Source organism: Orycteropus afer, unplaced genomic scaffold, assembly GCF_000298275.1.
Source record: "Orycteropus afer afer isolate SDZICR_OR568_19922 unplaced genomic scaffold, OryAfe1.0 scaffold00571, whole genome shotgun sequence".
In the NCBI taxonomy this organism is placed as follows: Eukaryota; Metazoa; Chordata; class Mammalia; order Tubulidentata; family Orycteropodidae; genus Orycteropus; species Orycteropus afer.
The window spans coordinates 520970-533013 of NW_006922158.1; the positions used below are offsets into that span (position 1 = coordinate 520970).

The 12044-nt window shown below is 42.3% G+C and overlaps 1 protein-coding gene across 1 annotated transcript in view; it reads left to right on the forward strand.

The window, feature by feature from the left end:
• ADGRG4 (adhesion G protein-coupled receptor G4) overlaps window positions 1–12044 on the forward strand; it is a 133695-nt gene that overhangs the window by 53001 nt on the left and 68650 nt on the right. The window contains exons 6-10 of the mRNA XM_007956012.1: window positions 363–402; window positions 2700–2752; window positions 4274–4437; window positions 6599–6731; window positions 9140–9258. Coding sequence (XP_007954203.1) covers window positions 363–402; window positions 2700–2752; window positions 4274–4437; window positions 6599–6731; window positions 9140–9258 — 509 coding nt within the window. The remainder of the gene's footprint in view (window positions 1–362; window positions 403–2699; window positions 2753–4273; window positions 4438–6598; window positions 6732–9139; window positions 9259–12044) is intronic.

The following is a 12044-nucleotide window of genomic DNA, read 5'->3' on the forward strand; positions in this document are numbered from 1 at the left end:
CGTTCTGCTGTGCATGGGGTCGCTATGAGTCGGAAATGACTCGACAGCACTTAACAACAACAAGTGTTGGACATCTGGGTTTCTTCCACCTTTGTACATTTTTAAGCACCCTTACTGGTACTGCTATAGGATAGATAGTTTCCTGGAAGTGGGATTGCTGAATCAAAGACTCACCACCTTTCTTGTCTGCAAATAACAACCAAGCTCTTTCAAAGTGTTCCCTGGGATTCTGTCACTGTTTGAATTCTAAGCTTGGGGGTTCTGCTATTCTGCCTCAAAGTTGTCTTTTTCCCAATCTTGTGTCCTCATGCATTTGGTGCTACATTTACTTTTTCTGTAATTTTGTGCTGCTTTTGATACAGAGACACATCTGAGGAAGAAATAACGATGGACAGAGCTATTGTAAGTAATTTTTCAAAATGAATCTACTTGCGGCCCATTCTGTACCTGATTACCAGTACCAATTGCTATTAGGTCAGTTTTGACTCATGGCAACCCCATGTGTGTCAGTGTAGAACTGTGCTCCAGAGGGCAGACCCCTAGGCCATTCTTCTGAAGCTCATCTGGGTGGACTTGAACCTCTAGCCTTTCGATTAGTAGTCAAATGTGTTAAATGTTTGCATCACCCATGGCCTCCATTACAGATAAATAAATAACTCTTCCACCAAGTGTATACTATTGATCAAGGCTCATTTGTGACAACCAAGGATCAAATTACATTACTTTCCTTGGGCTGGGCACAAGAACTCATCAAGAAAACCATCCTTTGCTTTTCTGAACTATCTGTGTGGCAGTGTCTTGAGGCATATTTGTGGCCTATGGGACTGTGGAATGACCTGGTAATTGTACATGGGACATGGGATCTCTTGGTAGTAGACATCTTGCAAAAAAAACATGGCTCTTCCAAGAGAAGGAGCTCTGGTGGCATAGTGCCTAAGGCATTTGACTGTTAACCAGAAGGCTGGCAGTTCAAACCCACCAGCCACTCCTCAGAAGGAAGCCTGAGCAATCTACTTACATAGAGATACCACTCAGAAACCCAAGGAAGGGTCGCTATGAGTTGGATTGGACTCGATGGCAGTGAGTTTTTTGAGTTTCTTCCAAGAGTGACACAACAAACCCACCCTCTAGTTGTATAGATTTGAAATCAGTTTTGTAAAACTATCTGCCACCACCCTTGCCCCAATTCTCAGTACTTATTCCAGTGTAGTGTAGTTAATGTTCTCAGCACCTAGGAAGAAAGGCCTGGTGATCTACTTCAGAAAATAATCTGCCACTGGAAACCCTATGGAGCACTGTTCTCCTCTGACATGCATGGGGCCGCCATGAGTTGGAATCGACTCCATGGCAACTGATAACTCCAGTGCATCAAAGCTTTACTATATTACACTCAGAAATGATTAGTGAGCATACAGTTTTCAAGGTATTTAAATATGAGATACATATTTTGGCTATCTAAAATACAATCACGCCTCCGGTACATTCCAAATTATCTGCTCTCATTAAAATATTTTCTGTAAATAGATGAGTCAGAAATTTTATTAGTCACATTATAGATAATATGACACAATGAAAATTCCTCTTAAATAATCGGTATAAGAGCCTTTTGGTGAATAATGTGGTCTCCAGGGTCAGGCTGCTTGGGTTAGAATTTCTGCTCTACCATTTCTGGATTGTGAGACCTTGAGCAACTTAATTGTTCTCTCTGTGTCTCAGTTTCTTCACATGTAAAATGGGGGTGACAATGGTATGGGTCCCTCACAGGGCTGTTGAAAGGGTAGAATGAGATATTTCATGTAATGTGCTTGGCTCAGGGCTTTGTTGTTGTTGTTGTTAGCTGCCCTGGAGTCAGCCCCCAACTCATGGCTACCCCAACACAACAGAGTTGGACCTTTGTGATCCACAGGGCTTCATTGGCTGATTTGCAGAAGTACATCACCAGGCCTTTCTTCCCAGTCCATCTTGTCTGGAAGCTCCATTGAAATCTGTTCAGCAGCACAACCACACTCTAACCTCCACTATCAAATTGCTGGGAGCTGTACATGCGGTAGGAGCTCTGGTGGTGTAGTGCCTAAGGCATTTGACTGCTAACCAGAAGCCTGGTGGTTCAAACCCACCAGCCACTCCTCGGAAGGAAGACTGGGGCAATCTACTTCTGTGGAGATACCACCTCAGAAACCCAAGGAGGGGTCGCTATGACTCAGATCTGACTCAATGGCAGTGGGTTTGGTTTTGGGTTTGGTACATGAGGTGCATTGACTGGGAACCAAACCCAGTTCTCTCCCACGGAAGGAGAGAATTCTTCTACTGAACCACCACTGTCCTTAGCTCAGGCCTTAGAACATAGTAAATGCTTGATAGTGGTTACTATTGTTATCATCATGTTAGTACTCAGATCCAAAAGGCTCAGATTCCACTCCCAGTGCTGTGACTCTGCTGTGTGATGCTGGCAGGTCATTTAACTCTCTGAGACTTGGCTTTCCCAGCTAGAAAATGGGGCAACAATCCCTGCATCACCCATCTTACAGCGTTGGTATGAGGACCAAATGCATTGATGTTTTTGTAAGTGATTAGCAAATGACAATGAGTTGCATAAATATAAATTGTAGTTATGATTGGTATTATTAGCGATAACCTTGTACTCAGTTGTGACATTGGTTTAAAGATTTCAGTGATTATGTACTTCTCTTTTGCATCAGTTGGAACAGAGAGAAGGGCAAGGAATGGCTACAGCTTCCCGTGTACCATACAGGTAAGAGCTGGGCTTATTCATAGCCAGTACATTTAGTTCTGATTTTTCTTCCATTTAATTCTGTATGTGCAGCCTCTTGGTCAGAGTACTCAGAAGGAGATCAAAGTACCCAGTGGTTATTTTACAGATGCTGTAATTGGGCTCTTGCCTTCATTAAACAAGTTGTTTCAGTTGGTCATTGCACAGCCTAGCAGCCTGCCTGCTACCTCTTTGTAGTGAAGAGAAAATGGGGTTCGAAGTGGTCATAATTTAGGGGTGGGGGAATGAAGTGTTTGTAGTGGTCAAAAAGGTCCCCAAAATACTGAGCAAAGAAATTGAAAGACAACATGGAAAGCAGCCTTGGTCCTGTTCAGACTTGTGATCCAGCTCCTCCCCAAACCATGGCTGTTTCGGTCAGCTTGATGTACTTTAAGAGAGAAATAATAACCAAGAAGTCTCATGAGAAGGTCACTGGATTGATTAGGGTACTAGAGGTCTGTTGCAAGAAAGAGAAGAAGTTTTAAAAGAGGAGTCCTCTTCAGACTAGAAAGATGAAAGGTGAGAGGAGATAGACTGCAAATGGAATGGGGAGGATGAGCAGGGACATCAGCAAATACAGCTCAGAGGAGGGGGAAGTAGTGCTTACATTGGACAAAGATGTTTGGAGCAAACACACGTCTATCTAACTTTCTATGACTGATAGGAAACTTGGGAAATGTGTTCTTCAAAAAGATGTATCTACAAAAGAAATGAGAAAAAATATACATAGGTAACTTTGTGAATCTGAAATAAACTCCTTAATGGGATGTTAGAAGAAATCAGAATGTTTATGGACCTCGCTGTGGAGGTTTAGGTCAAGACCAACCGTTTCCTTTCGTAACTTATCTTTCAGTGCACAGAATAATCAGAAAGGCAGTATTGGGTCCTTGCGATCTTGAGAAATATCGTCTCCCTAAGACTCAGTTTCCTCATCTGTACAATGGGGATAGTAATGATATTACTTACCTCATAGGGTTCTTTCGAGGATAAAATAAGTCGAAACATGTGGAACAAGAGCTCCAAAAATGTTAACTACTATCACTATCATCATTATGATTCTATTATAGAATAGGCCTTCTGCAGAACACATCTTGATAAAATAATGGGGTATGTGTCTATTCACCTTATTGTCGTAATGATGGATAATTTGGAGAGCAGGAAGATAAAAGGCTTTCTCTGAAGTAATAAATCCTGAGTACTCCATCTTCTCTATTAGTGATTGCAAACTTCTGGTGAATTTGCACACCTAGTCAATTTCAACATAATGCAAATTTTGCTGGCCATTCTTTTGAAAATAGGTTTTGAGTCGTCTGTTTTGGATATGAGAAAATTCATCAGAATTTATCAGAAGACTTCCATCGTTTCTTAAGATTTTCCACTTAATAGCTGTAAAATGTTTGATATTTGTAGACTACAAGTTAAGTCAGCTGTACAGAAATTGAACACCACAGGCCACTCTGTTGACATAACTGCAACAGCTTTCTCTTTTGCTCTCTTTTTCAGCTGTGTTTGTCAGGTCATCATAAAAGCCAACTCTTCTTTAGCACCCAGGGAATTGATTAACAAGATCAAAAGTAAAATACATGGCAACCTTACCCATGGAAACTTCACACAAGATCAATTGATGTTATTAGTAAAGTCTGAACATGTTGCAGTGAAACAACTAGGTAATTCTTTTTTTTTTTTTTTGGGGGGGGGGGGTGGTTACCAGAAGTCTGGTGGTCCAAGCCCCCCAGCCACTCCTTGGAAGGAAGATTGGGCAATCTACTTCTGTAGAGATACCGCCACAGAAACCCAAGGAGGGGTCACTATGAGTCAAATTGACTTGATGGCAGTGAGGTTTTTTTTTTTTTTTTTTGGTATTTGGGGATAAATTCACTCTCTTTATTATCAAGTGATAATGCATAGTAAGAGAACCAGAGTTCAGAGGGTAGAGAAGCCACACCTTTTCCACATTTTGGTGCCCACTTATTCTGACAACTTTTCAACCTTTAAGAACATGTGAAAAAACCAGAGTGCTGGAGAGGTCATGTCAGCAGTGGACAGTTTATCAACAGAGTGAGAGCATTCTAGAGACCTGGGGAGCATGCCCATTATATACAATAAAGCCCTCTAGGTGCTTGCCAGTTTATTGATTGACTCACCCAGCCTATTCATCTTGGAAAATGATCTGGGACAGTTCCCAGATTTCTCTCCTTGGCCTTTTCTTTTCAGATTAGCAAGGCTTTCGTGGTAAGAGGGAAAGGCTACCAGGCCATTCCACCTCCTTCCCCATTGCCGCCAGCTGTGTTCCTTTTCCTAATAGATGGCGGTGAAAACATTGAGCTAACTCAACAAACACACATAGGCATTAGAATGCACAATCCTTGGCAACAAATGAATTAAGAAGCATAAGGCAGCCGTGATTGCGCAAGGTAAGCAGGGAATAGAAGGCAGAGAGGTGTTGAATCCACAAGCAGAGCATACCATGCAGATGTCACTAATGAAGGTGCCCTGAGAGTGAGAGGAAGGCACCTTTCCTCCTCCCTCAGACAGGAGACTGGGATGGCTGGGCAAGGCTGGCTGGCCCACTGCTGGGACCACTCTGTCAATGCTGGAGGGAACGACTTCCTGAATCAGAGTCATGCACCCACAATGCCTTGTCACACTCCCTCTAGGGGACAATGTTGTTGTTATTTGCCATCAAGTCTGACCTGACTTATAGCAACCCCTCCTTGGGTTTCCGAGGTGGTATCACTACGGAAGTAGATTGCCCAACCTTCCTTCCGAGGAGTGGCTGGTGGGTTTGAACCACCAGCTTTCTGGTTAGCAGCCAAGTGCCTTAGGCACTATGCTACTAGAGCTCCCTAGTGGACAATGGTAGGCAGCAAAACCTTACCCTGGCCGCCCTTTGCCCTTTGGGGAGGGTTGTTAGTTCTGTCCCTCAGCACCAACCTCAGAACAGGACTCCTCTGTCTGTATTGGTGACGTCAGATATATTGAATTTACTAAAACCAACACCACCCCTAAAACTCACTCAACACCAAACTCTGCCATCGAGTTGATTCCGACTCATAGCAACCCCCCTTGGGTTTCCAAGGCTGTAAATCTTTACAGAAGCAGACTGCTTCATCTTTCTTCCTTAGAGAGGCTGGCATGTCTCTCTAGAGTCTACTGAAGAAAGAGGGGAGCCACTCAGAAAGAGAAGTTGGCCTACACATTCCTGCCCTTGCCCACCAAATTAATAGTGGGAATTGATTTGATGGCAGTGAGAAGTTGCCCTGAGTGGCACGAACATAAGCACTTGGCTACTAACGGAAAGGTTGGTGGTTCAAATCCACCCAGAGGTGCCTTGGAGGAAAGACCTGGTGATCTACTTCCAAAAACATCACCCCCTGAAAACCCTCTGGAGTGCAGTTCTCTCTGACACACAGTGGGTCGCCATGTGTTGGAAGAGAAGGCATCCCCAGGGCAGGTGGGGACTTTTGATATTTATTCTAGACCCCTTTGTGTGGCTTGAATTTTTTCAATGCATATGTATTATTTTCTAAAAAGCAAAAAATGGTGATTTTCATGAAAATGATTAAATGTGCCGTTATAGTGGTGTGGCTTATTGCGGGGCGAGGGGTGGGGGGTGGGGGTGGGAAGAGGCCATTTAATGGGCTTTTCACGGAACCCCGGTTTTAATAAACTGGGAAGCAAAAAAAAAAAAAAAAAAAAAAAAAAAAAAGCTTCCTCTTTTATTTGCTGATGTCTATGTGCAAGGCAATAGTGATGGGCCCTAATGGCTGTTCATGATACTTCGAAGTTCCCTTTGCCCTTTAAAATATGCATACATTTTCTCTTTAGAGCCGGGAAAATGCAAAGCCGATGAAACAGTCTCTAAATTCAAAGGGACATATAAGTGGCTATTAACTAACCCTACTGAGATAGCCCAAACTAGATGCATAAAAAATGAGGATCGAAATGCTACTAGAATCTGGTATGTACCAGCCAAGCTCTAATTACTAGTTCAAATACACAAAGATCCACTGAATTGGGGGCATATTTCAATGTCATTTGTCTCAGCATTCTCCTTCCCTCCATGTCTACGCCAGTCTCTTCCCTCCTTTCCTCCCTTCCCCTTTCTTCCCTCCCCCTCCCTCTCTTTCTTCTTTTCCCTTTTGGATCTACTTAAACCTACACATGAAACATCATAACATCCTAGAACAATTTTCAAAAAAGAAAAAGAGCAAAAAGGCACCCATAATGCCACTCCGGGAACACAGCCGCTTTTACGTGGGCATATTTTCTCTGTCTGCCTTTAAGTTTTATGTAATAGTAATCACCGTTTTCATATCAATAATGTAATTTACCTTTTCACTCAGTGGTTGGTCAAAGATTTTCCGTGTTTTTACATTCATCTTCTTAATGATCATTTTGAAAAACTACCTCAGAAATGATCTCATTGATGGGCCGTAATAATTCACTAAATTACTCTTCTATTGTTGACTTTATCATTAAAAAAAAAAAAAAAAAACCACAGCAGCCCTCTTTTCTTACTCTCTGCTGTTAATGGTTTTTGCCATTAACTTAAGTGGGAAAGACCAGAGGAGCAGCAGGTTTTGACAGAGGCTTAAAAGCTCTCTTGGAAGGAGACATCTTGAACTGCATCCTACCTTGTCCTCCCCACATCGAATCAGTGAGCAAGGAGTGGAGCTTTGAAAAACAAGTCTTGTGGCAAAAGATATACAAGCAAACATTTGCCATTTCTACCATTGACAGATGTACAATTCAGTGGCATTAATGACATTTCTCATGTTGCAAAACCATCACCACTATCTGTTTCCAAAATTATCCATCACTCTCAACGGAAACCCAGTGCCCATAGGCACTTCACTCCCACTTTCTTGTCCCGCCCACCCCTCGTGACCACTCATAAACTTTTGTCTCTATTCATTTGTCTATGTCAGACATTTCATGAACGTGGAATCAATGTTTGGCCTTTTGTGTCTGGGCATGCAGCTTTTACTGTTACAGTCAGAGCTCACATCTAGCCCCACTGCTAGATGTGACTTTTCAACCACCCTGCCACCACCTTGCTTCAAATTCTTACCTCTTGCCTACCATTAGAGCAGCTGGCTGCCTTCCAGTGATCCACTGTCTGCCAGTGATCCACAGTGCAGCCAGAGTGACTTACCTGAAGTATGATTGCCAACTGCCATCTTGTCACTCTCCTGCTCAGATTCCACACTGACTCAATAATTAAGTGCAAACTCCTAAATCATCCAAGACCCACAGGCTTTCTCTCCAGCTATCTCGCTTAATAGTCTCCCTTCCTTACCATGTGTTCCAGCCAGAAAGGACCATTTGACATTTTGGAATCAGTTGGCACTTCCTTGTGTCTCTTCCTCTGCTTATGCTTTTGAGCTGCTCGGAGGATCTTTCTCTCAGCCCAGTCCTTTCAAAGCCTAGCTCAGCTCAAAAATTGAAAATAAGTTCCCACTCTTGATGGTTTGATAGATCCACCTTTTTAGATACAGCTTTTCATATCACATTTTGCCTAATTTTAGGGCAACTACATTTAGAGTCTCACACCATCTAATTATGAGCTCCTCTAAAGACAAGATCCTGCCCTATTTGTCTGTGCTACCTACATCATTCCCAGAACATAGTGGTGCTCCGCCAATGTGTTAGCTGAATTGAAATGAGCTGGGTTGCATTGAATGATGTAGCGAGAAGGATGGAGGAGGTCCGATGACTACAGAGGGTGCTGTACTAAGCATCTTGAGTAAATTAATATGTTAAATATAGGAACCACATCCCAATAGGAATTTCCCCTTAAAATGGAGGTTGTTGTTGTTGTTATGTGCCGTTGAGTCGGACCCGCTCATAGCGACCCCTTCTTGGGGTTCCGAGGTGGTATCACTACGGAAGTAGATTGCCCAACCTTCCTTCCGAGGAGTGGCTGGTGGGTTTGGACTGCCAGCCTTCTGGTTAGCAGTCAAAAACCTTAAGCACTATGCCACCAGAGCTCCCTTAAAACGGGGGTAGGAAGAGAAAATGAGAGTAAGAAGCCATGTCCAAACAGGCAAAATCTCTGCCTTGACTCTCTGGCCACTGGACATTGCCATGCTTCATCCCAGGCTCTCTTGCCTGCTTTTCCCCTCCCCAAACCACTCCTACGTGGTGGCCCTAGATTCATTTGTTCTCCAAAAGCAAAGTTTTCCTCACTTTACAAAGAATTACTAGCTCCAACCTGTTCTTCTCTGCCAAGAGCCTGGGGTGGGCAAAGAGAAGGCATGCATAGATAATCTGTCCCTTTATCATTTGCTTGAAGACTATCTTCACATCATCCTCCAATGAGAAAACTGGATAATACTTTTTGTTCCTCTCTCTTTTCTTTTTCAGTTCAATCAGTATCAACAGTGGCAAATCTGAGTGGGAAAAACCAAAGCTTAAACAATGCAAATTGCTTCAAGAACTTCCTGATAAGATTGTGGATCTTGCTAATATTACCATAAATGATGGTAAGACTCTTCTATGCACATTAGAGTAATAATGGGACCCTGCCCAGTTTGCCTAGCAGGCTTTTGGACCTTTGGTAATTTCATAAGCAAAAATCTCAATGTAGTTTTTTAAAAAACTGTTGTGGAAATAACAGCATACCAAAAAATTCACCCATTTAAAGTGGACTTTTCAGTGGCTTTCAGTCTATTTAGTAGATTGTGCAACCAGCACCACTATCTAATTCCAGAACATCTTCATCACCCCAAAAAGAAACCCTGTACTCATTAACTCACTTCCCATTTCCCCCTTCCCCTAGTCCCTAGCAACCACGGTCTCTATCCATTTTTCCTTTTCTGGACACTTTATAAGTTTTTGAGGTTCATTCATGTTGTACTACATGTCAGTACTTCATTTCATTTTTTAAAAAGTATCTTATTGTCTTTTAGGTGAAAGTTTATACAGCACATTAGGTTCCCATTTAACAATGTTTATACAAATTGTTCCGTGACATTGGTTACAGTTCTCACTATGTGTCAGCATTCTCCTTATTTTCAGTCTGTTCTGTTTTTATTGGTTTAGCTTCCCTTCCCCTTTGGCTTCTCATCTTTGCTTTTGGGTAAATATTGACTGTTTGGTCTCATATAGTTGATTAAGGGAGTATGTTATTTGTAGTGTTACAAGCCAATCTGTTATTTGGCTGAAAGGTGACCTCCAGAAATAGCTTCAATTCTGAGTTCAAAGGGGACATTAGGGCAATAGTCTTGGGGATTCCTCTAGTCTCTAGCAGTCCAATAGGTCTGGCCTTTTTTAGGAAATTGAGTTTTGTTCTACATTTTCCCCCCATTCTGTCTGGGACCTTCCATTATTTTCCTGGTAAGAGCAGGAGGTAGTGATAGCTGGGCCCTGTCTAGTTCTTCTGGCCTCAGGTTAGAAGAGGCCATGGTTCTTTCGGCCTGTTGGTCCTGTGGAATAGTTTCTTCCCCGAGTCTTCGGTTTCCTTCATTCTTTTCTGCTCCAAATGAGTAGAGTCCAGTGTTTGCAAGATGGCTGATTGCAAGCTTTTTAGACCCCAGACACTACTCACCAAACTAGAATGTAGAACATTATTTTTAGGAACTATATTATGTCAATTGACTAAGTTATCCCACAAGACTATGGTCCTAAGCCTTTTAACCCAGTCAACAAATCCTACAAGTTGTTTGGGTATATCTAGGAAGTCTCTGTATCTGTGGTTACTATGTGTTTTATTATAGAAATAGATATTGTAAAAAGGGTGTGGCAGGGGTGTCTGACTGCCTCTAACTTCACAAGGGGAAAGGAGAATCAAGATCAACAACTTAAGGCTAATTCCTGTGAAGCGGAGGTCAGAGCTACCTCCTCTCTCCAGCCTGTGTGTGTGTGTGTGTGTGATTTGAGTGAAAGTTTGCAGAGCAAATTGGTTTTCTAGTCAACAATTTATACATATTTTGTTTTGTGACATTGATTGTGATCCCAACTATGTGACTCTTTCCATTTCTTCCCTGTGTTTCCCATTTCCATTTGTCCTTCTTTCCTATCCCTTCCTGCCTTCTAAGCTTTATCCCTGGGCAAATGCTGCCCCTTTGATCTTGTATTGTTCTAAGGAGTATGCAACCTTCCTTGTATTATTATTCACCTTATGGGCCTGTCTATTATTTGGCAGAAAGTTGAGCCATGAGGATAAGTTTAGCTCCAGGCTTAAAGGGTAAATAAGGGCCATATTCTCAAGGGTTCCACCAGTCTCTATCAGACCAGTAAGCCTGGTCTTTTTTTATGATTTTGAGTTTTGTTCCATATTTTTCTCCCACTCTATCCAGGGCCTTCTATTGTGATTGACTCCCTTCAGAGTGGTCAGCAGTGGCAGCCGGGCACCATCTAGTTCTTCTGGTCTCGGGATTGTGGAGGCTGAGGTTCTAGTGGCCTGTTAGTCCATGCGTCTTAGATTTTCTTCACTCTCGATTGCTTCGGATAGGGAAAGACCAAGAGTTACACCTTAGATGGCTGCTCACAAGCTTTTAAGACCCTAATCATTTACTCACCAAAGTAGGATGTAGAACATTGTTTTTGTGGATTGTGTTACACCAATTGACCTTAATGTCCCCAGAGACTATGGTTCTGAGCCCCCAGGTCTAGCAACTCATTCCCTCAAGGAGTTTGGTTATGGCTACTTAGTTTTCATAACTTTGCCCCTGTATGCTTTGCACTATAATCTTGGATATATTTGCAGCAGTACAAACACATACAGAGAAATATCCTTTGCCAAACCTATATATATATTTACGGGTGTAGTTCCATTCACCTTCCCACACCTGTTCAGTTTGCATGTCTATGTGTCCACTTGCATATTATTGTTATTGCAGAATTGTGTATGTGATAGTATTTACCTTTGTTGCCTTTAACTCCTGTGTTCTTCCCAGTGTGTCCTTTGCCTTGTGCTGACCTCCACCTTATTGTATATTGTCTCTTCTTCTCCCAAGTTAATATTCATCTACTCTCTACTCAATAATTTACCCACCCCACTCTTGTTCCCCTCCCACCTCTGGTAATCTTCAAAGAATGTTTCTTTCTGTGTTTAAACCTTTTCTTGACTTTTTACAATCATGGTCTCATACAATATTTGTCCTTTTGTGATTGACTAATTTCATTCAGCATAACTAATTCCGACACCAGTCATCCCTCTGATAGCACTCTCTGCTTCTCTGATGATTTTGAGAAATCATTGAAATGGCCACACACAAACTCAGGCAGCATAGAGCCTAAGGCACTTGACTGCTAACCAGAAGGCTGG